At 37.6% G+C, this 25,622-nt stretch overlaps 1 protein-coding gene across 9 annotated transcripts in view; it reads left to right on the top strand.

The window, feature by feature from the left end:
- The window catches only part of EHBP1 (EH domain binding protein 1), a 386,656-nt gene that overhangs the window by 202,135 nt on the left and 158,899 nt on the right, over positions 1-25,622 (top strand). For all 9 annotated transcript variants that reach the window (XM_061432759.1, XM_061432760.1, XM_061432765.1 and 6 more), the window contains one exon: positions 14,764-14,953. In XM_061432759.1, coding sequence (XP_061288743.1) covers positions 14,764-14,953 — 190 coding nt within the window. The remainder of the gene's footprint in view (positions 1-14,763; positions 14,954-25,622) is intronic.

Here is a 25,622-nt window from a genome sequence, read left to right on the forward strand (position 1 = left end):
GTCACTAAGTCATGTCCAACTCTTTGGAATCCAATAGACTGTAGCCCACCAGAGTCCTTTGTCCATAGGATTTCCCAGGCAAGAATACTGGAATGGGTTGCCATTTCCTTCTCCAGGGATCTTCCCAACCCAGGGACTAAATCCATGTCTCCTGCATTAGCAGACAGATTCTTTACTGGTAAGCCATCAGGGAAACCCAAAAAGAATTCTGTCCCTATGTTAATATACAGTTTATAAGTTAGTATCTGTCTCATCCCAAATCTAAATTTTTATAATCTTGACCCTCATTCTTTCACCCTCTTCCACATGATTATGTATGCATCTTAAACTAACAAATGAAGGAAATATGTTTCTGGAGTCTCTGGTTAGAATTCCAACTGTATCTTCCCAAGCAACTATGTTATAAATGGTACATAAGTGTTTTTAGTTGATTCTTGAAGGCATTACACTTCAGTTATGTTATGGGTCTATTGTGGGAGCCAAGTAATTATTTCTGATATTGATTTGGTGAGAAGATTTATTCAAATGCCAAGCAATGAGATCATGACATTTATAAATTCAGAATTATCTGCTTTTGCATTATTATTTCTACCCAAAAGAGAGGTTTATTGACCACAGGCTCAATATATAAATAGTGTGATTAGGGCTTCCATTTTACTCAAATCCAGATTAGGAATAGAAGAGTGCATTCACATCGTATTCTGGAATTGTACACTGCAACCCATGTGGTTGCACACTGTGGCCCTGAGTATGTTTGAAAAGCAGCAATAAAACTTTTAGCCATAATGGAGTAGCATGGAGTATTTATAGCTTCTTGTCTTACATAACTAAAAAACTGAATAAAATGTATAAAACAACAGTTTTCGGACATAAAATTGCACAGGACCCCTGAGAGAACAGAAGCAAGGAATGTGGACACTACAGTGGTCCAAGCTTTATTAATGGGAGAGTATTTCCAAGTGCAGTTCAGGGAGAGAGAACCCAAACACTCCAGAATCTCCCTGTGCTGAGGAGGCAGTTTGGACTTTCAAGGTACGAGGTAGCTAGAATTTGTGTACAGAGTATCAGAGAGGAGAAAGCTACTCATAAAGAGTTTCAGCAATCTGTAGAAAGTTTCTCTTGAGTCTTTGCTGCTGCTGCTGTCACTTCAATCGTGTCCGACTCTGTGCCACCCCATAGATGGCAGCCAACCAGGCTCCCCCGTCCCTGGGATTCTCCAGGCAAGAACACGGGAGTGGGTTGCCATTTCCTTCTCCAATGCATGAAAGTGAAAAGTAAAAGTGAAGTTGCTCAGTCGTGTCTTGACTCTTAGCGACCCCATGGACTGCAGCCTACCAGGCTCCTCCATCCATGGGATTTTCCAGGCAAGAGTACCGGAGTGGGGTGCCATTGCCTTCTCTTGAGTCTTTAACTGAGTACTAATCAGAGTATAGGGCTTCCCTGGTGGCTCAGACAGTAAAAAATCTGCCTGCAATGCAGGAGACCCCGGTTCGATCCCTGGGTTGGGAAGATCCCCTGGAGAAGGGAACGGCTACCCACTGCAGTATTCTGGCCTGGAGAATTCCACGGACAGAGGAGCCTGTTGGGCTACAGTCTGTGGGGTCACAAAGAGTCAGACTTTGACTTCACAATCAGAGTACACATATGAGGAAGTTACTGAGAACAAAGGATTAGACAGAACAATCCTTGGGGTTCACTCAGGATCAAGAGTGGTTTGGATTTCCACCAGCCAGAGAGAAAAGACATCCTAACATATGGGACATCGAGTTGAGTCCACAGAAAAGTATTGTCCCAATAGTGGGACTAAATTAACCCTTGACTAAAGGCTGTTGTAGGCTTTCCCAACGAAGTTTAAAAGCAAATCTCAAAAGAATCAGAATAATTTCACATAATTGTATCCCACACGGAGCCCAAAAATATTATATTAAAAAGAATGCCAAAAAATTCAGCATCCAACACAAAATTCACGATGTCTGACAGGCAATCAAAAATTGATCAGGCGTGGAAAGAAGCAGGAAGTTCTGACTACCAATAAGGAGGAAACTCAGTCCTTAAATACGGATGCAGAAATGGTTCAGATGATGAAATTAACAGACAAATGTGGTAGTTTAACTATTATATAAATATACTCCAGATATTCAAGAAGGTGGAAGAAATTATGAGCATGGAATACAAAAAGTAAATTCAGGTTCAGTTTATAAAGAGGAAATATACAAAATCTGATGAAAAATACACTGGATAGGATTAATCCCATGTTAGATACTGCAGAAGAAAGTATTAGTGAACCTAAATACTTAGCAATAGAAACTCTCCAGATTAAAACATAAAGGGAAAAAAAGTGAACAGAGGATCAGTGGGCAACTTCAATTAGCCTAACATAAGTGTAACTGAAGTTCCCAAAGGAGAGGAAAGAAGATGAGGGAAACAGAAAAACATGTGTAAATCTACAGGTATGAGCAGCTGGATGAACCACAAGAATGATGAAGAAAACTGTACCCAGGCTTCTTAACAAAAGCAATTCAAGTTAGAAGATAGTTGGGGTAATATATAACTACTGAAAGAAAGTAAGAAAAGTCACTCAGTCGTGTCCAACTCTTTGTGACCTCATGGATGCACAAGGTTCCTCCATCCATGGAATTTTCCAGGCAAGAGTACTGGAGTGGGTTGCCATTTCCTCCTCCAGGGAATCTTCCCGACCCAGGGATGGAACCCAGGTTTCCCGCATTGCAGGCAGATGCTTTTACCCTCTGAGACATAGTCCAGGAAAAAGAAAAAAACCTGCCAAAACAAATTTTTATTTCCAGGGGAAAAAAAAAAAAGTCAAAATAATGGACATTTCCAGACATGCAAAACCTGAGAGAACTCATCATTATCAGACATGCTTTGCAAAAAATGTTACAAGGAAATCCTTCAGGCAGGAGAAAAATGACAGTATTTGGAAATTTGGATCTACACAAAGGAATGATCAGCACAGGAAGTGGCAAATAGAATATATATAAAATACATGTCTTATTTTTAAAAATCTCTTTAAAAGATAATTTATCATTTAAAGTGTAAATAACAGTATATTCTGGGTTTTGGATAGGGGTAGAAATAAAACAAATGACAGTAGTCACACAAGGGCTGAGCATGGGGAAACTGAATACTGTTTTAAGCTTTTTATACATGTTATTTGAAGATATACAGTACTATCTTTTTTTCACGGATGACAGTCATTTATGTAGAAAATTATAAGGAATTTCTACAAAGACTACTATAACTAAAAAGTAAATTTAGCAAGGTAAAGGATACAATATCAATTTATAAATTCAGATGTATTTCTCAATAGTAACAATTAACAATCAGAAGTAGAAAATTCTAGAATACCATATACAAAAGCATCCAAAAAAAAAAAATAATAAACCAAAACTCAGGGATAAATTTGGACGAAGATGTTCAATGCAATACCTGTGTGCTGAAAACAATAAAACATTGCTGAGACAAATAAATGGAGAGAAATGTTATAGCCATGGAGTCAAACTGATCCATAGATTCAGTGCTATCCTAATCAAAATTTTGGTGTATTTTCTGTAATAATTGATAAGGCTAATTCTAAAATGTATACAGAAATATGATGGACCTAGAATAGCCAAAAGAATTTTGTAAAAGAATAAAGTTTGAGTATTTACACTACCCAGTTTCAAGACTCATTAACCAAGACATTCTAGTATTGGCTTAAAAGTAAACATATAGTTAAATGAAAGAGAACATAAATAAATCTATAGCTAGACCCACACATATATTGCCAATTGATTTTTGACAAAAGCAGCACAGGAAGTCAGGCAAGGATAATCTTTACAACAAATGGTGCTCAAATAATTAAAGGTCTATTTCCCCCAACCCCTCCAGAAAAGAACTGCAGTCCTTACCTCACAACAAATATAAAATTTTACTAAAAGTAGATCATATACCTAAAAGTGAAAACTGAAACATGGGAACTTTTAGAAGAAAACATAGGAGAAAAATGAATTAGGCAAAAATTTCCTGAATAGAATGCAAAAAAAAAAAAAGTCAAAGGAAAAAAGTTATAATTTAGACTTCTTTAAAGTTAAATCTTTTGCTGTTTAAAAAATACATGTGAAGATAAAAAGGCATGCCACAGTGTAGCCAGACTTTTTTGTAAAATACCTATCAGTCAAGACTTCTATCAAGTATATGTAAAGAACGCTAGCTCAGTGATAAGACAGACCGTCTTTTTTAAAGAGAGAAAAGATTTGAACAGACATTTCACAGAAGATACAAGAATAGCTGATGTGTACATAAAAAGTTGTTCAACATCTTAGTCATCAAGGAAATGCAAATTAAAACCATGTAAGATACCAGCACACACCCACCTGAATTGCTCAAATTTAAAAGACTTTACTGTACAAGATACTGTCAGGGACATGGAGGCACTGGTACTCTCAGAACTCTCAAAGTTCTAAACGTAGCTATTTTAGAAAAAAAAAATTTCCCGTTTTTGAAAAAGTTAAACATATTCCTATTGACCTAACCATCCCATTCCTAGGTATTTAACCAAAAGAAATCAAAGCGTATGTCCACAAAAACTCATATACATGAATATTTAACAGCTTTATTTATCATAATAGCAAGATATGGTAATAACCCCAGTGTCCACCAATAGTCAAATAAATAAGCAAATTGTAGTGTATGCATAACAGTGGAATACTGCTCAGTAATAAGGAACAAATTATTGATACATATAAGTGCATGGATCAGTTTGAAAGTTGTTATGCTGACCGAAAGAAGTCAGACCGAAAAAGAGCATATACTATATGATATCCTTTATTTAAAACTAGAAAATACAAACAGTCTGTAATGAGAGAAAGTAGACCCATAGTTGCCTGAGACTGGAGGTGGAGGGAGGGATGGATGGATTAAAAGGGATGCAAGGAAACTTTTGGAGAATTGGAAATGTTTGTAGTCTTGATCGTGCTGATGGTTTCACGCTTATGTGCATATATAAAAAACTCATCAAGTTATACTTTTTAAATATGTGCCATGTATATCAATCATACCTAAATAAAGCTGTTAAAAAAAAACAAAAACCCACAGCAATATTTAATTTTATTAACGGAAATAGTCTGTCACATGAGTGATTCCTAGCCTAGATTTCTTGGGCTTTAGGTTTGTTTGATGAAAATAATTGATGTGAAACAGGGGAGATCTACAGAATATTTTACATTTTTTAAAAGCTAAATAATAATGATATTTGCTTACAGTGGCTATATGGGTCTTTGTTTTCCTTGGAAATACTGAATTGCATTGTACTGATGTTATTTAGACCTTAAGAAAAATAGTTATTTCTTTCAAAATGCAGTGTAGTAGGAAATTTTTTCAAAATATGGGATATATGGGTTGAGAGGAGAATAATAAAAAGGCTCCTTTGATGTACAAAAATTGGGAGCATTTGCTTTGTGCAGTAAGAAATGTCATCCCTCTCCTGTACATTGGTCAACTCCCATTTTGAGCATTACTTTGCTTCTAGGTGCTGCACTTTACAAGGGGCATTGATGATTCAAAGCATTAACAGAGTAGAGTGAACAGTCATTAAAATCTCCAGAAACCACATCAAATGAGCAGTGACTGAGGACATAGGGACTGTTTGACTTAGTAAAGAAGTGGTTTAAGGGAACTATAATAACCAAGTTTAAATATTTGTAAGACTTATTTGAAAGAAGAAGGTAGTTGACTTGTTTTCTGTTGCCCTGGAACTGCATTTCTCAACCTTTGCTCATTTTACAGCACATGGGTAATAACTCTCACATGTGCTACATGCTTCCATGGGCATAGCTAGGTTTTGATAAAACTAAAAAATAGTTCTAACCTCCTATAAGAACAGGAATTATGTCATGACAATCATCTGATTCAAAACCCAGGTTGAGATCTCAATACTAAATAATAACTATACAGGAGTTGAAAAAGTTGGCTCTAGCTGAAGTTGTTGTATTTGTTTTCTTTGAAATGGCTAATGTGTGATCAAAATAAAATTTCTCATGGGTGGTGTAGGTGCTGAGTAATAACCACACACCTAGAGTATTTGAATGTAAATGCAAACTTTAAAGACAAACATTCAGTCACTCCAAGATGCATGAATATTACACAATGTACACACACCCTGCTCTCTCCTATTAACAAATTAAAGAGACATTTAATGTTTGCTTAAACTTTTAAAATGCCTTAATAAAAACTAAAATCAGAATGACTAGGTGTTTCCTTTTGACCATTCTTTTTCTACATGAAAGTCACAGCCTTTACAAGTTTCCCATGAGTAAAGAACATTCTGAATTGCTCAATCATCTGAGGTTACCAGAGGAGCCTACAAACACTCAGCTTTTTTTGTAGGAACATTATCCATAAATCTCAAAGGTTGCTTGTCAGCTACTAATGTTCAGGAAGAACTCTGTGTTAATTACTTACCTGGTATTTCTCATCCTTGTCTCCAGAAGTTCATAGGTCCAAATTAAGTGGCAAAAATCTTCCAGAAGTTGTTCTTACTTCAATAATAAGCTTATGACTTTTCATCAAGATGCCTGTATGACTCATCTTCCATTACCAAACTCTTCCTGTGTCTTCTGACATAAAACTATCACAAACAAATAGTGCTGAGTTCTGTGATGTGTAAAACAGTCTTCAGAAATTCAGCGTACCTGTCAGCTCCAAGAGAATGTATGCATACTTAAGTGGCTTTAACAGTTGTCCTTTACACTTATCAACTGTATGGTTTTCTCAGTTTTCTCATGTTGGGGGTTAGTTCAGCCCTTGCAGTTATGTAGGAAAACTGAGAAGTGATAGAGCAATAATATTTTTCAAAGCATTTATGAGATGAACTTTTGAGGTCCAACATGAAATCATTGGTGTGGGTGTACATCGATTTCTCAAGGGAAGTTGTCATTGAAGTTTAATCAGAAAAGCCACACACTTATTTTAATACTGTTGAATTGTTTTCTCAAAAAAATATAAACTTTCAAAATGAGAGGAAGAGAGTATAAGTTTCACTCCACACTTTGTTCACTGTGTTTGCTAACCCTATTTCTAATCAACTTTAGTTCTTCTTTCTGTAATACTTTTTCTTATGTTTTTTTAAAAATGAATAATATCATTTAAAGTTACTCTGTCCAATTTTCCACTTAATATAACTGAGTTTTTAATTCACAATGAATTAATGATACTACTAATGTATTACTTTTGAACAGTACAAGAATAAAAATAATTCTTGTTTATTCATAGTGATATGAGATGCCTTGAAATAGATGATTCAGATCAGAGTTGATTAACAGAATGTGGAAATTATGCTAATTCCTTTAATAATTTTTCCTTACTAAAAATGCTGTTCAAGTATTTTTAAATGTACTTATTAGAAATTATGTAATTTTTTAATTTTATTTTTTAATTTTGCAATATTGGTTTTGCCATATATCGACATGAATCAGCCACAAGTATACACGTGTTCCCCATCCTGAACCCTCCTCCCTCCTCCCTCCTCCCTCCCTGTACCATCCCTTTATAAAACTCCTAGAGGAGAACATAGGCAAAACACTCTCCGAAATTATGTAATTTTTGTCATTACCAAGGAGGGAAAAATTTGTGTGGGCTCAGTTGCGTCCGGCTCTTTGCAGCCACATCAAGAACCTAGAAAAAGAAGAGCAAATACACAAAGCAATCAGAAGAAAGGAAATAAAGAGCAGAAATCAATGCAACTGAAAACAGAAAAGCAACAGAGGGAAAAAAAAATCAATGTCACAAAGCAGTAGTTCTTTGAAAAGATTGATAAAATTGATCATAGCATAACTTGTAGCAGAACCGATAAAGAAAAAAGAGAGGATACAAATTACCAATACCAGAAATGCAACCAGGGATATCACTACAGACCCTGCAGACACACAAAGATAACAAGAGAATACCACAAAAGAAAGTTTACACACATAAATTTGACAACTTCAATGAAATGGGCCACTTTCTCAAGAAAGACAACTGTAACTCAGCCAATATGAAATATATAAGCTCAATAGCCATAAAAATGATTTTTAAAATTCAGTTTATAATTTTAACCTGGAGAAGGAAATGGCAATCCACTCCAGTACTATTGCCTGGAAAATCCCATGGACAGAGGAGCCTGGTGGGCTACAGTCCATGGGGTCGCAAAGAGTCGGACACGACTGAGCAACTTCACTTTACTTCACTTATAATTTTAAAGCTCTCCAAAAAGAAATTTCCAGACTTTCTTTTCGCAGGAGAATTCTATGAAACATTTAAAGAATAATAATTACCAATTCTGCACAGTCTCTTTCAGAAAATAGATGAGGAGACACTTTCCAATTCCTTTACGAAATTAGTATTACCTTGATACCAAAACCAGACAACAACAGGACACAAAAAAATAAAACTACAGACCAGTATCCCTCATGAATGTTCCTTAACAGAATATTGTCAGACATAATTCAACAAAATGAATTATACACCATGAATAGGTAAAGTTTATCTCAGGAATACCAGGCTGTTTTAATATTTGAAAATTAATCAGTATAATCTACCATGTTGATAAACTAAAGAATAAGAATTACATGATCATATTTATCAATGCAGAAAAACATTTGTCTAAATACAAAGTATACCAAAATTCAAGTGGTTAGAGGGAGGCGGAGAGATGTGAAGAAAAAGGATAGTTCTAGATATCTGTGTAATACTAAATAAGTTAAATAAAAGTTGAATGCAACTCAATATTGTAAATTCAGTTATATAAAACACACTGAAAAATTGCCTGTCTTAAGGCATTTTGTCATTTTCTTCTGTTAAGTACAAATCCTTTGCAATGTGCCCAGTATACTATTGGAGATCAGTGGAGAAATAAATCCAGAAATAATGAAGAGATGGAGCCAAAGCAAAAGCAATAACTGGTGATAGAAGCAACATCTGATGCTGTGAAGAGCAATAGTGCATAGGAACCTGGAATGTTAAATCTGTGAATCAAGGCAAATTGGAAGTGGTCAAACAGGACATGGAAAGAGTGAACGTTGACATTTCAAGAATCAGCAAGCTAAAATGGATTGGAATGGGTAAATTGAACACAGATGACCACTATATATCTACTACTGTGGGCAAGAATCCCTTAGAAGAAATGGAGTAGCCATCATAGTCAACAAGAGTCTGAAATGCAGTACTTGGATGCAATCTCAAAAACGACAGAATGATCTCTGTTGGTTTCCAAGGCAACTCATTCAATATCACGGTAATCCCAGCTATGCCGCGACCAGTAACACTGAAGAAGCTGAAGTTGACAGTTCTATGAAGACCTACAAGACTTTTTAGAACTAACACCCAAAAAAGATGTCCTTTTCATTATAGGAGACTGGAATGCAAAACTGGGAAGTCAAGAAACACCTGGAGTAACAGGAAAATTTGGCCTAGGAGTACAGAATGAAGCAGGGCAAAGGATAATAGAGTTTTGGCAAGAGAACACACTGGTCATAACAAACACCCTCTTCCAACAACACAAGAGAAGACTCTACACATGGACATCACCAGATGGCCAACAACAAAATCAGATTGACTATATTCTTTGCAGCCAAAGATAGAGAAACTCTAAACAGTGAGCAAAAACAAGACTGGGAGCTGACTGTAGCTCAGATCATGAACTCCTTATTGCCAAATTCAGACTGAAATTGAAGAAAGTGGGGAAAACCACTAGACCATTCAGGTATGACCTAAGTCAAATCCCTAACGATTATAGAATGGAAGTGAGTAACAGATTTAAGGGGCAAGATCTGATAGACAAGAGTGTCTGATGAACTATGGATGGAGGTTCATGACGTTGTACAGGAGAGAGGGATCAAGAACAGAAATGGTATGGACCTAACAGAAGCAGAAGATATTAAAAAGAGGTAGCAAGAATACACAGAAGAACTATACAAAAAAGATCTTCACGACCCAGGTAATCACGATGGTGTGATCACTCACCTAGAGCCAGACATCCTGGAATGTGATGTCAAGTGGGCCTTAGGAAGCATCACACGAACAAAACTAGTGGAGGTGATGGAATTCCAGTTGAGCTATTCCAAATCCTAAAAGATGATGCTGTGAAAGTGCTGACCTCAATACGCCAACAAGTTTGGAAAACTCAGTGGTGGCCACAGGACTGGAAAAGGTCAGTTTTTATTCCAATCCCAAAGAAAGGCAATGCCAAAGAATGCTCAAACTACTGCACAATTGCACTCATCTCACACGCTAGTAAAGTAATGCTCAAAATTCTCCAAGCCAGGCTTCAGCAATACATGAACTGTGAACTTCCAGATGTTCAAGCTGGTTTTAGAAAAGGCAGAGGAACCAGAGATCAAATTGCCAACATCTGCTGGCAGGCGGAAGGCAATCATCGGAAGGCTAGAGAGTTACAGAAAAACATCTATTTCTACTTTATTGACTATGCCAAAGCCTTTGACTGTGTGGATCACAACAAACTGTGGAAAATCCTTAAAGAGATGGGAATACTAGACCAGCTGACCTGCCTCCTGAGAAACCTGTATGCAGGTCAGGAAGCAAGTTAGAACTGGACATGGAACAACAGACTGGTTCTAAATAGGGAAAGGAGTATGTCAAGGCTATATATTGTCACCCTGCTTATTTAACTTATATGCAGAGTACATCATGAGAAACGCTGGGCTGGATGAAGCACAAGCTGGAATCAAGATGGCCTGGAGAAATTTCAGTAACCTCAGATATGCAGATGACACCACCCTTATGGCAGAAAGTGAAGAAAAACTGAAGATCTTCTTGATAAGAGTGAAAGAGGAGAGTGAAAAGTTGGCTTAAACCTCAGCATTCAGAAAAGTAAGATCGTGGCATCTGGGCCTATCACATCATGGCAAATAGATGGGGAAAGAGTGGAAACAGTGACAGACTTTATTTTGGGGGGCTCCAAAATCACTGCAGATGGTGACTACAGCCATGAAATTAAAAGACGCTTACTCCTTGGAAGGAAAGTTATGACCAACCTAGAAAAGATATTAAAAAGCAGAGACATTACTTTATCAACAGATGTCCATCTAGTCAAGGCTATGGTTTTTCCGGTAGTCAGGCATGGATGTGAGAGTTGGACTATAAAGAAAGCTGAGCGCCAAAGAATTGATGCTTTTGAACTGTGGTGTTGGAGAAGACTCTTCAGAGTCCCTTGGTCTGCAAGGAGATCCAACCAGTCCATCTTAAAAGGAGATCAGTCCTGGGTGTTCATTGGAAGGACTGATGTTGAAGCTGAAACTCCAATACTTTGGCCACCTGATGCAAAGAGCCGACTCATTTGAAAAGACACTGATGCTGGCAAAGATTGAAGGCAGGATGAGAAGGGGATGACAGAGGATGAAATGGTTGGATGGCATCACCGACTCAATGGACATGAATTTGGGTAATCTCTGGGAGTTGGTGATGGACAGGGAGGCCTGGTGTGCTGCAGCCCATGGGGTCACAAAGAGTCGGACATGACTGAGTGACTGAGATGAACTGATCCTTAAATCCTCAAAATTTTTCTTAAAACTAATCATACTTATATGGCAAATTAATAATGATTATTGTGGCAGCTACCGTGTTACGGACTTCTGTGGAAATTATAGAGAGATGTAATCAGGAATTATTTTTAAAAATATCACCCAAATAGTTCACATGTCAATTAATTCACTTAGATTGAAGTGGGTTTGTTCAGTACTGAAACATTTAACATCAGATAGCAAAGAGTAAGTTTTGAGGGGGAGAGGGGAGACTTTTTTTCATTTTCTAATTTTTGGAGTTAAATTCTTTTTAATCCCATTTCTTTATTTTTACCTCCCTTTGAACTACTTTTAATGTTTGATAAATAACTTGGTAAGGCCTGAGCAGAGGTAAGAGAGATTCTGAGGCTATATCTCCAGCTCAATGAGAAGGAGTCTCATGACACTAACTGTTGCAACTAGTGCAGAGTGAGAGTGACATACAAGTATGGTTTATTTCACCTCTCTGGTTTAGATTACTTGGTACCCAGAGTCTCATGAGAGCTGACTGTTGTTAGGCAGAGATGTAGATACTTGGTTATTGGTTTTAAATGAATCTACTTCTGTTGCAGTTAAAAGAATGTACATAATTGAATACAGAAGGCTATTACCAGTACAGACCTTATATAACTAGATGGAGTTCCCTTGGTATACTTATTATGTTTAGGTGGTTTGTGTCTTAGCCTTGTAGACTCAGAAATGCTATTGTTACTGTGCATACAAGATATTGAACTCTTGGGAACAGAATGGTATTGCCAAAAAAAAAAAAAAAATTGCAACAAACTAATAAAAATAACCAAAATATAAGTTTATTACTTTTATTATAATAGTAATATTATAATCGGAATAGGAAGAATAATCATTGTATATACCAGATACTTGTGTTTATGGATGACTGACTAGCTTTCCTGGTGGCTCAAGTGGTAAAGGATGTGAAATTTGCTCAGTTGTGTCTGACTCTTTGCAACCCCATGGACTATACAGTCCATGGAATTCTCCAGGCCAGAATACTGGAGTGGGTAGCCTTTACCTTCTCCAGGAGATCTTCCCAACCCAGGGACTGAACCCAGGTCTCGTATATCACAGGCGGATTGTTTACCAGCTGAGCCACAAGGGAAGCCCAAGAATACTGGAGTAGATAACCTGTCCCTTCTTGCAGTGGATCTTCCCACCCCAGGAATCGAACCAGAGTCTCCAGCATTGCAGGCAAATTCTTTACCAACTGAGCTATCAGGGAAGCCCCAAATGGTAAAGAAACCGCCTTAAATGCAAGAGACCTGGCTTCAACCCCTGGATCGGGAAGATCTCCTGGAGAAGGGAATGGCAATCCACTCCTATATTCTTGCCTGAAGAGTTCGATAGACAGAGGAGCCTAGTGGCCTACAGTCCATGGAGTCGCAAAAAGTCACACATGACTGAGCGACTTTCACTTTCTTTTCACTTCTTTCAACTGGGTAAATATCTACTCATAAAGAGAGTTAGCAGGAAGGGAAGATTTTCTGTCTGGACCTAAACTCTAGGTAAAGAAAAAAAGAAAACTTCTCTAGAAAGTTATAAGCATAAACCTACCCTCATGTGCATTTGATGTTATGTTGGCAGGATAGTCTGGGATCCCCCCACCAAGCCAAGAAAATAAGAAACAAAGTAGCTCCTAAACTACTTGGCAAATGCAAGCATGAAACACTGAACAGAGGCAGTCCTAGCTCAGACTACACAAGATTTCCTCAACAAGTCCTGAACTCACAATCTAGAATTACGAAATACACAAGGAAATAGTTTACTAAGAGAAGAGTCAAGACCAGTATTATAAATGCAAGGAATTCAAATGATAGATTTATCAGATAGAGACTATAAAACAAATATGTATAAATGATTAATGACTCAAATCTCTGTACCTAAGGTATTATACACAAGCCATATAAAGAAATATGCTTATGAAATTAAAATTCATAGAGAATCAAACATTAAATTAGACACAATGAAACGAGAAAAGGTTAACTGGATCTTGCGAAGAATGTGAAGGAGTTATTCAGAATGTAACACAGGAGATATAAAAATTTGTAAAAATATGTAGGAAAGAGGTAATTCAACATAATTTGATAACGATTTTCTAGTGAAAAGAATAGAGAAAATAACAAAGAGGCTATCAAAGGCATAATGGCTGATGATTTTTCAGAACTACTGAAACACGTGAGTCTCCAGACTCAGGAAAATTCAAGGAGTCTGAAGCCAGATAAATTAAAAGAAGTACACATTTAGACATGTTGTAGTAAGATTGCTCAAAACCAGACATAAGGAGACCTTAACAACAACCAGAAACGAGATAAATTACAAAAGAACAGTACTAAGCCAACAGTGGACAAAGCAATGACACCCTACTTCAGTACTCTTGCCTGGAAAATCCCATGGACAGAGGAGCCTGGTAGGCTGCAGTCCATGGGGTTGCTGAGAGTCCGACACGACTGAGTGACTTCCCTTTGACTTTTCACTTTTATGCATTGGAGAAGGAAATGGCAACTCACTCCAGTATTCTTGCCTAGAGAATCCCAGGGATGGGGGAGCCTGGTGGGCTGCCATCTATGGGGTCCACAGAGTCAGACGTGACTGAAGTGACTTAGCAGCAAGCCAACAGTGGGCTACTATTTCAAAGCACTGAGGTGAATTAACTAACAACTAGAATAAACTACCCAGCTAAACTATCATTTAAGTATGAGACTGAAATAAAGACATTTTCAGTGCCTGGGAGAATTTGCTATTAAAAGAGCTTCACTGAATGAACTTCTAAAGGATAGTACCTAACAAGTGAATTTTAACACAGAGGAAGAGATGAAATGCAAGGGAAAAAAGGTTTGGTGAGAGGAGCATTAAAAAATAAATGTTTCCTCATCTTATTTCCTTTTCTGTGGATGTGGAGAATACATAGGATTTACTTTCATTACAAACATTTTCCCAAGGGTCTGTATATAGCGAGCTGAGTGTGACTTTGTATTTTAAAGATTTTAAAATACTTCTTAAAAGGGAAGATTTTATTGTTAATGATTTACAAAACAAAAGATTAATTGTGCCTATTTCCAAATTGTAAGTTATCATTGGTTTCGGTTTTTCCTTATGATTTTCAGTATGTTCTAGTTTTATAAATAAAGGTATTACAGTATTTTAGTTGGGAATAAACTATTTTTATAAAGATTAACAGTAAATCCTTTTCATTTAGATCAAATCCTTTTTATGAACCTAAACTGACTCCTCCTCCAAACAATTTGCTAAGTCCAGTTCAAGAACTGGAAATTGAAAGGAGAGTAAAAAGAAAAGCCCCAGCCCCACCAGCCATCTCACCAAAGACAGGAGGAGTAAATGAAAACACAGGTGTTTCTGCAGGAAGAGATCTCGCCACTTCTCCTAAGGTAGGAGTTTAATCTTATTAAAACGTATATTAATGTTTGTTTGTTTTCAAATTAAGAACAGTTATGGTTAGCTATTAATATTTTGATGGTATAAAAAAATATAAGTAAATCCATTATACTGCAACATAGTATATACATTTGGAAGTCTATAAATTTATAGTACGTTATAGATTGGATTGTCTGGGTTAAGATTTGCTTTTTAAATGCTGTTTTGAAGTCAGAGGGAGAAAGGCAGTATAATTGTAGCGTTGGTGCTTTGAAAAAAGGATATACTCTAAAGTAGCTAGTCATGATAGACAGGTTACTCTAATATAGAGGAAAGAACAGAAATCATCTTTTTGAGAAATGTTACCAGAAAGATTGACACCCAGTGCAGAGAAATACTCTGCTGAAGAATTTCAATATTGTCCCTTTGATTTATGTCAGATTACAATTGTGGCCTTATTGTCATTCTTTTTTAGAAATGTTAATGGATAATAACTTCATGGAAAGGTAAAGCGCAGTCTTAGAACAAAGTCTAAAGCTTCTAAATGGTTTGACTGCAAATAGTATATCTTTCATTTGAAAGGTAGAGATGTTGGATTTAGCAAGTCTTTTAAGGTAAATAACTCACGACAGTACTCATGAGTGTGTTGTTGTTGTTACCATATGATATTATTTAATTCTCACAGGTAGTTAGGGGGGAAAAGAGATGAACTTGAACTCAGAAGGATAAAGGTCACAGGTCCCCCAGCCAACAGACAGGATTGGAACTGGCATATTCATTAATTACGTGCTCTCTGGACCATATTCCATCTCAGATGCCTGGGCTGCTGCTTTTCTCAAGGGCATCAAATTTCAGTAGTTCCTGTTGTATTTTATAGTTCATTCTGTGCCTTTCATTAAATGCCAGAGTTCTGAAATAGTTTGTTTGCTTTTATTTTCGTTGTTTGAGGGGAAGTGAGTTCACTGAGGTCCTCACTCTGCCATTCTGTAAGTCAGTCTCCAGGTGTGTGTTTTTATATCAGGTGTGTTTAACTGTGTGTAACTTCAGGAGGAGAAACTAGGACTAAATTCTGTCTTGCTATTGGCTAGGGAAGTTGGGAGTGGAGTCTATAAATGAAGGCAGTAGAGAATAGAAATATAAAGCAAAAGAGATGGTCAATTCCTATACCCGTGAGAGCAAAAATAAAGGTGGCAATTGAGGCATTGGTCAAAATCAAAAAGCTAATGTTTAGATTCTTTATCCATTCTAACCATCAAGAATACCTACAAATGTCCTGTTTCCCTGAATCTCTATTCTGTTGCCTACTCTGTCTCCCTGTCCCCCTTCTGTAGGCCATTGAAGTTTGAAGCTAATCACAAAATCCTAATTTCTTCATGCTGCTGCTGCTAAGTCGCATCAGTCGTGTCCGACTCTGTGCGACCCCATAGACGGCAGCCCAACAGGCTCCTCTGTCCCTGGGATTCTCCAGGCAAGAACACTGGAGTGGGTTGCCATTTCCTTCTCCAGTGCATTAAAGTGAAGTGAAAGTGAAGTTGCTCAGTCGTGTCCGACTGTTAGTGACTCCATGGATTGTAGCCTATCAGGCTCCTCCATCCATGGGATTCTCCAGGCAAGAGTCCTGGAGTGGGGTGCCATTGCCTTCTCCAAATCTCTTCATAGGTGAATAGAAAGGAATTTAATGGTACCCTGTTGTATGCCAGGCAATGTTCTATAACTTCATTTGATCGACAAAACAACCTGAGAAATAAATACCATTATTTCCTTTTTACACTGAGAAACTGAACCTTAGTTAAGTAACTTGCTCAAAGTGATAAAGCTAGTATTGACAGTGCCAGGATTAAAATTCAGGTTTTTTGAGTCTAAAACCCACGTTTCCCATTGTGCCTTTCTACCTGTAGAGAGGTATTTCCAGTTCCAAGTTAGAACTCTAAATACATTTTTCCATAGAAATATTGTTACTCACGGTGATTGAATTCTATTGTAGTGAAGTATAATATAGCTATTTTTTATGTTATTTTGAGGGTGGTGTTCTGTTGTAGACATATTGTGGAATAAATTATCTTTATGGGGAAAACTGAGCATTTTACCACCATGCTTTGCTTGGAAAATGCCTCATCGTGTTCAGACACACAATCAGTTGTATTCACAGTAACCTGCTGATCTGGAAGTTAATTTGGATAACTCAACTGTGTGAAACACAACTATGAAAGATTAATTTTAAAAAAGATTGCTGATATTATTATTAAATGAGAAAAAAACAAAGTGCATAACTGTATAGTATGGTAACTTTTGTATGTATAAAGTTTTATTTAAAAGGCTTTATTCACACACATATACACATGTAGACAGACATGCATGCTCCTATACAGTTTGGAAGGACTCACAAGTAACTTCAAGGAGAAAGATCTTGAGGGGATGGTGGGTATGCACAAGGTTGAAGGAGGCATTTCTTTTCCTTTTTTCCCTTTCTATGTTGTTTAAATATTTGAATTTTATAAAATTTTTTTTTTTCTCTTTTTGTTTGTTATACTGAGAGGCTATTGAGTAATGAGATCATGGATCTTTTTTTATTGTTGCCTTTTGTACAAGATACTAGATGACATTTCCCCCCCAAATTCATCCCTCAAAATAGAGAAAGTTACTCTCAGGTTTGACCAGCAGTATTAGCTTCGTGGTGGCCTGGGGTTCCATCAGATACCTTAGTGTTGTGCAGTGGTAACCAGGTATAGAGGCTTAATAATAGAAAACTTGGTCTTCTGTTCCATTTCCATAGCACTTTGGAAATTCTTTTTATTTTGTATATTTATGTAAGATTTCATTTGGGGGAAAAAAAATGAACCATTGCCAAAAAAAAAAAGGTAAGAAATTGAAAACTACTAACTGCAGTTATGTGTGAGATAAAGAAGATTAGAATCAATGGCATATTGATGATAATCAAAAATGATAAATGATAGCTGAAAAAGAACAGTGGCATGGAGCTTATTATAGGAATAGACTTGTTTGTGTGTGTGTATGTGCGTTTATGTGTGTGCATATCCAAGTAGTTCCTGAAGACTTTGTTTGCAGTATTAAAGCTTGGTAAAATAATGACCATTTGACAACCTTGAGTCAACATGAAAAAGTCTTATTATGCTTCGTATACAATGTTCTGTTTAGGAAAGCAGGACAGTGTGTTTTATATAAAAATATATATACTAAAATTAGTGTTTTGATGCCTAAAACAATATGCTTCTTGGCCAATTATTTACTATATTTTTAAATTGAAAAGGAAGCAATATTTCAAATAAAGCTTTTGGGAAAAGAAAACAGACTCAAAATTCAGTTGAATAATAAAAGAATATTTATACCAAATATTTATATTTTGTTTTGGATAACAAAGTGCTAAACTGCACTCAGTAGCATTTGACTGCAGAGGCTAATCACTGTCATAGAATGAGTGCTCAGCCAGATGAGTACTTTCCTCCACCTGTAACCTGAAACTACTTATTTTTAAGAAAATTTATGGAAAAAAAGCCAAGACCAGAATTTAAACAGATAATAAGCCTATACTTATATTGTAAATAAAATTCAAACTACCCACCTAAAGACAGTTAAGATTCCCCCAGTGTCATAAATCTATATGAACTCCTCACTCCAGACCATTGATTTCTGCATTTGGAAATTGAGAAAACTATGACACTTTTTAAGCCAACTTGGTAAAAAAGACCAATGTTTAGGGAAGTAACCTGACATTTAAAACACAAGCATCCAATAAGATAAAATGATAAATTAGGCTCAATGGTGGCTGATCACCATTTACTGACTGAATTTAAGTTAATAAGTATATAACTCTGAACTCCTAGATATGATTCATGCAACTTAGTGTAAAATGCGAGTCAGATAATAAGAGCTTAGGTACATAAATGACCTTGTTGCCAAATACAGCACAAAGGTATTTTACTAAGCACTGTACACCTAATTCCATAAAAATCACAATATAAATAGTTAATTGTCAATGATAAAGAATTTTTAAAAATTCAACTTGCACTTATGATAACGTGGAGAAGCTCCCCCCCCCGCCATCCGCCCCCACACATTGGATGGTGAAATAAGTCTGATCATGTGGAGAAGATCAGATCAGATCAGTCGCTCAGTCGTGTCCGACTCTTTGCGACCTCATGAATCGCAGCACGCCAGGCCTCCCTGTCCATCACCAACTCCCGGAGTTCACTCAGACTCACGACCATCAAGTCAGTGATGCCATCCAGCCATCTCATCCTCTGTCGTCCCCTTCTCCTCCTGCCCCCAATGCCTCCCAGCATCAGAGTCTTTTCCAGTGAGTCAACTCTTCGCATGAGGTGGCCAAAGTACTGGAGTTTCAGCTTCAGCATCATTCCTTCCAAAGAAATCCCAGGGCTGATCTCCTTCAGAATGGACTGGTTGGATCTCCTTGCAGTCCAAGGGACTCTCAAGAGTCTTCTCCAACACCACAGTTCAAATGCATCAATTCTTCGGCGCTCAGCCTTCTTCACAGTCCAACTCTCACATCCATACATGACCACAGGAAAAACCATAGCCTTGACTAGACGGACCTTTGTTGTCAAAGTAATGTCTCTGCTTTTGAATATGCTATCTAGGTTGGTCATAACTTTCCTTCCAAGGAGTAAGTGCCTTTTAATATCATGGCTGCAGTCACCATCTGTAGTGATTTTGGAACCCAGAAAAATAATGTTTGACACTGTTTCCACTGTTTCCCCATCTATTTCCCATGAAGTGATGGGACCGGATGCCATGATCTTCGTTTTGTGAATGTTGAGCTTTAAGCCAACTTTTTCACTCTCCACTTTCACCTTCATCAAGAGGCTTTTTAGGTCCTCTTCACTTTCTGCCATAAGGGTGGTATCATCTGCGTATCTGAGGTTATTGATATTTCTCCCGGCAATCTTGATTCCAGCTTGTGTTTCTTCCAGTCCAGCGTTTCTCATGATGTGCTCTGCATATAAGTTAAATAAGCAGGGTGACAATATATAGCCTTGACGTACTCCTTTTCCTATTTGCAACCAGTCTGTTGTTCCATGTCCAGTTCTAACTGTTGCTTCCTGACCTGCATACAAATTTCTCAAGAGGCAGATCAGGTGTTCTGGTATTCCCATCTCTTTCAGAATTTTCCACAGTTCATTGTGATCCACACAGTCAAAGGCTTTGGCATAGTCAATAAAGCAGAAATAAGTGTTTTTCTGGAACTCTCTTGCTTTTCCAATGATCCAGTGGATGTTGGCAATTTGGTCTCTGGTTCCTCTGCCTTTTCTAAAACCACCTTGAACATCTGGAAGTTCACGGTTCACATATTGCTGAAGCCTGACTTGCAGAATTTTGAGCATTACTTTACTAGCATGTGAGATGAGTGCAATTGTGCGGTAGTTTGAGCATTCTTTGGCATTGCCTTTCTTTGGGACTGGAATGCAAACTGACCTTTTCCAGTCCTGTGGCCACTGCTGAGTTTTCCAAATTTGCTGGCATATTGAGTGCAGCACTTTCACAGCATCATCTTTCAGGATTTGGAAAAGCTCAACTGGAATTCCATCACCTCCACTAGCTTTGTTCGTAGTGATGCTTTCTAAGGCCCACTTGACTTCACATTCTAGGATGTCTGGCTCTAGGTCAGTGATCACACCATCGTGATTATCTGGGTCGTGAAGATCTTTTTTGTACAGTTCTTCTGTGTATTCTTGCCATCTCTTCTTAATATCTTCTGCTTCTGTTAGGTCCATATCATTTCTGTCCTTTATCGAGCTAATCTTTGCATGAAATGTTACTTTGGTATCTCGGATTTTCTTTAAGAGATCCCTAGTCTTTCCCATTCTGTTGTTTTCCTCTATTTCTTTGCATTGATCGCTGAAGAAGGCTTTCTTATCTCTTCTTGCTGTTCTTTGGAACTCTGCATTCAGATGTTTATATCTTTCCTTTTCTCCTTTGCTTTTCGCTTCTCTTCTTTTCACAGCTATTTGTAAGTCCTCCCCAGACAGCCATTTTTCTTTTCTGCATTTCTTTTCCATGGGGATGGTCTTGATCCCTGTCTCCTGTATAATGTCCCGAACCTCATTCCATAGTTCATCAGGCACTCTGTCTATCAGATCTAGACCCTTAAATCTATTTCTCACTTCCACTGTATAATCATAAGGGATTTGATTTAGGTCATACCTGAATGGTCTAGTGGTTTTCCCTATTTTCTTCAATTTCAGTCTGAATTTGGCAATAAGGAGTTCATGGTCTGATCCACAGTCAGCTCCTGGTCTTGTTTTTGCTGACTGTATAGAGCTTCTCCATCTTTGGCTGCAAAGAATATAATCAGTCTGATTTCGGTGTTGACCATCTGGTGATGTCCATGTATAGAGTCTTCTCTTGTGTTGTTGGAAGAGGGTGTTTGTTATGACCAGTGCATTTTCTTGGCAAAACTCTATTAGTCTTTGCCCTGCTTCATTCCGTATTCCAAGGCCAAACTTGCCTGTTACTCCAGGTGTTTCTTGACTTCCTACTTTTGCATTCCAGTCCCCTATAATGAAAAGGATATCTTTTTTGGGTATTAGTTCTAAAAGGTGTTGTAGGTCTTTATAGAACCGTTCAACTTCAGCTTCTTTAGCATTACTGGTTGGGGCATCGACTTGGATTACTGTGATATTGAATGGTTTGCCTTGGACAGAAACAGAGATCATTCTGTTGTTTCTGAGATTGCATCCAAGTACTGCATTTCAGACTCTTTTGTTGACCATGATGGCCACTCCATTTCTTCTGAGGGATTCCTTCCCGCAGTGGTAGATAATGGTCATCTGAGTTAAATTCACCCATTCCAGTCCATTTTAGTTCGCTGATTCCTAGAATGTCAACATTCACTCTTACCATCTCTTGTTTGACCACTTCCAATTTGCCTTGATTCATGGACCTGACATTACAGGTTCCTATGCAATATTGCTCTTTATAGCATTGGACCTTGCTTCTATCACTAGTCACATCCTTGCTTCTATCACCAGTCACATCCACAGCTGGGTATTCTTTTTGCTTGGCTCCATCCCTTCATTCTTTCTGGAGTTATTTCTCCACTGATCTCCAGTAGCATATTGGGCACCTACTGATCTGGGGAGTACCTCTTTCAGTATCCTATCATTTTGCCTTTTCATACTGTTCATGGGGTTCTCAAGGCAAGAATACTGAAGTGGTTTGCCATTCCCTTCTTCAGTGGACCACATTCTGTCAGATCTCTCCACCATGACCCGGCCATCTTGGGTTGCCCCACGGGCATGGCTTAGTTTCATTGAGTTAGACAAGGCTGTGGTCCTAGTGTGATTAGATTGACTAGTTTTCTGTGATTATGGTTTCAGTGTGTTTGCCCTCTGATGCCCTCTTGCAACACCTACCGTCTTACTTGGGTTTCTCTTACCTTGAGCGTGGGGTATCTCTTCACGGCTCCTCCAACAAAGCGCGGCCATTGTTCTTTACCTTGGACGAGGGGTATCTCCTCACCACCACCCTTCCTGACCTTCAATGTGGGATAGCTCCTCTAGGCCCTCCTGCGCCCACACAGCCATGAGAAGGGCTCCCTCAGAAAGCCTGATTAGTTGAACTCCAGTGATTAGCAATGAAACACTGTCCACTTACTCCATCTCTGAAAGTGGAAACATTATTCATATCTAAAGGCTCAGCCAAGTGACTCAAGCCTTCACTCATATTATTACATCTTTCTCGAATGCTCTTATAGAGACCCAGGTTTTATACTTGTACATTTCTGAGTACTTACAATTTGCAGAAACTGTAAGAAGCCCAGGTTATACCGAAGTCAGAGTTGCATACAGCAGTCTCTGATTGATCCTAGCAGCAAATTCAAACCACAAAACAAACATGCTTTTCAGTTTTTATACATAAAGGCCCCCTTATATGAAGTTCTTTACCTCCATATCTGTCTATGCAAAACTGTGCAGAATGGTGCCTGTGGGCCACTCATGCTGAAAAGCAATAAGCACATGACCAAACTATTAATTTCCTCATATATAAGTTGAAAGTACCTCATTACTTTGAAAGAAAATCATTAAAAGGAATGAAGATCAAAGTTTATTTGAATACAGTGATAAATGTGTAGTTATTTTGTAAAATAAAATGCCAAACTTCATTCAATGATAGCTTGCAGAGGGAGCAATGGTTTGGATAAGCTTAAGTTACTGGTAAAGTTTTTATTTACTGGAATACCTTACTTACCAGAATACCTTGTTCCTCAATAATACAGAATAAATGAGGCACTGCTTTATGTATCACCTGGTCTATTGGTTCTTTTGGTTATGACTAATAGAAGGAAGCCATTTTGTTAATTTTTTTTTTCTTAAGAAAAAGGATAACTTGTTTAGAAAACATGAGGAAATTTTTGCAGAACCAAAGGCAAAAGATACAACTGGGACTGAGTTATAAACATCAACTCTATTGCTTGTCTCTTTGGAATGCCTTCAATTTTCCCTTTACTTTTTTAGTGATAATTTAATCTCCCTACAAAATAGTTTATGTTCTAGAATTTCCCCTCTCTCCAATACATAGCCACTCTTCTTTCAGTGTAGTTGACTTTAGCTAAAGGTTAAGAACAAATGACATTTGTTGACAAAATGATACAGCAATTACTTTTTCTTAATATGAATGAGGATCCTCTCAGAATTGTTATTTACTAAACATAAAAATCTCCAGTTAATGCAGTTTCAATTGGATTTAGGATTATCTGTGTCAATAAAAATCCTTGATGATAATTTAAATAAAAGAAACATGTATTTCTGTTTTTACCAGTGTTGATGATCTAGTGCTGACACGGTAGCCTTAAAGCCATCAGGGACCCAGTCTCCTTTTGTGCTGATCCACCATCCTCAGTATAGACTTCCAGCTGGTAGCCCAAGATGGCTGCTTGAACCATAGTTGATATGCCCCATTCCAGTCAACAAGAAGAAAGAGGGGAAATAGCCACACCTGCCTCTAGCAAAGGAGACAGAAAAACGAATCTTTATTCTGGTCAATTGCATTACCCAGCTAAAACTCAAGGGTTCTATTACTAAGGAAGATAAGTAACATGGATATTAGGGAACAGTTAGCAGGCTGTGCCATAGATAAAATATGAGTTTTATAGTGGAGATGCAAATGAACCCAAACTCTGTTGTCTCTTCTGTAAGAAAACATGAATGATGACCACTGAAAATAGTCATTCAGAATGACATTTGAAAATCAAGCAATGTAAACTTTAAAGGGAAATCATCAGAATATTTTGCCACTGAGCATAAAGAAGTCTAGAAACAGTCTAGAAACAGAATACAAAAACAAAAACCACACACAGAAAACCCAGGCTATCAAAAGTTGAGTAGTATTTCCTTCAAAGTCAGTTTGCTACATTTATGCAAGGTCGTCTGAAAAGATATGGTAGTTTTCAGAGCATAGCATTATTGGCAAAGTTGTTGAGGAAAAACTACTTTTTGACGCCTACGATGTCAATTCTAAAATATATTTGGGTAGGTGCACTGCAGAGCCTTAACTAGAACACGGCAATAGAGGCTCCTAGGACACTAAATACAAGAACTCACTTATCACGTGGGTGGAAAAGAAGACTGTGCATCTGCACCACCTTAAAAGTGAATGCGTCCTTAAATCTTGTGCCCTAGGCACTCCGTGCCCAGTTGTGTCTGACTCTTTGTGACGCCATGACGTAGCCTGCTAGACTCCTCTGTCCATGGGATTTCCCAGGCAAGAATACTGGAGTTAGTTCCCATTTCCTCCTCCAGGGGATCTTCCCAACCCAGGGATCAAACCCATGTTTCTTGCATTGACAGGTGGATTCTCTACCATCTAGCCACCTGGGAGCCGGCCCTAGGCACTGCCTTGCTTCAACTCTAACCTCAGCCCTGGTGCACAAATGGGGCAAATCTGACAGACAAATTATTCTAGCAGTAACCCACTTAAAAGACCTTTGCAGTCTAAAACAGGAACCACAGCACTGAAACCATCTCTAAGAATTTGCCTTTTGATTTTTTCTGACTGTATTTAGTGGAAGAGGTAAAATGTTACATTTTGCTTATAGAAATAAACCATGACTAGGATGCTTGCATTTTGAAACAAATTTTATAAAGCAATTAAGTGTGATTTTTTTTTAAAGGTTGCTCTTTTATATCAGTATATTCTGGAGTAACTAAGTAGGTGCCTGTTACAGTTTCCCAGCTGAGAATTAAAAAAAAAAAAAAATGCCACCATATAGAAAAAGAACCTGATTAAGGTAAATAAATTATTTGAACACCTTAATGATAATGACTCATAAGTTTGGCTTAGTTGCTGAAAGCACTATAAAGGCTTAGGAATTAACAATACATGATAAATTGAGTGTTATTAATATATATTGGCAGGATCACTTTAGGGTACATTACTGATGATAAAAGCATCGATTAGCCCACCTTTACTGCATAAAGAACATATTTAAAGTATTTAAGCAGATTCATACAGAACCTTCTCAGTTCCCAGTATTGGGTAAATTTCACCCCATCATAATGAGAAACGAAAAAAGAAAAGACCTACAACAGCATGCACTGCAGGGCAAGGTCTAGGGTGAGGCAAGAGTGGCAACTAGGGTACAAATTTTAAGGAGCCTCTAACTTACAGGTTCATGCAAGTGCAAACATGGCACTGTTTAAACCCAAG

This window comes from Bos javanicus, chromosome 11 (assembly GCF_032452875.1).
Source record: "Bos javanicus breed banteng chromosome 11, ARS-OSU_banteng_1.0, whole genome shotgun sequence".
Lineage (NCBI taxonomy): Eukaryota > Metazoa > Chordata > Mammalia > Artiodactyla > Bovidae > Bos > Bos javanicus.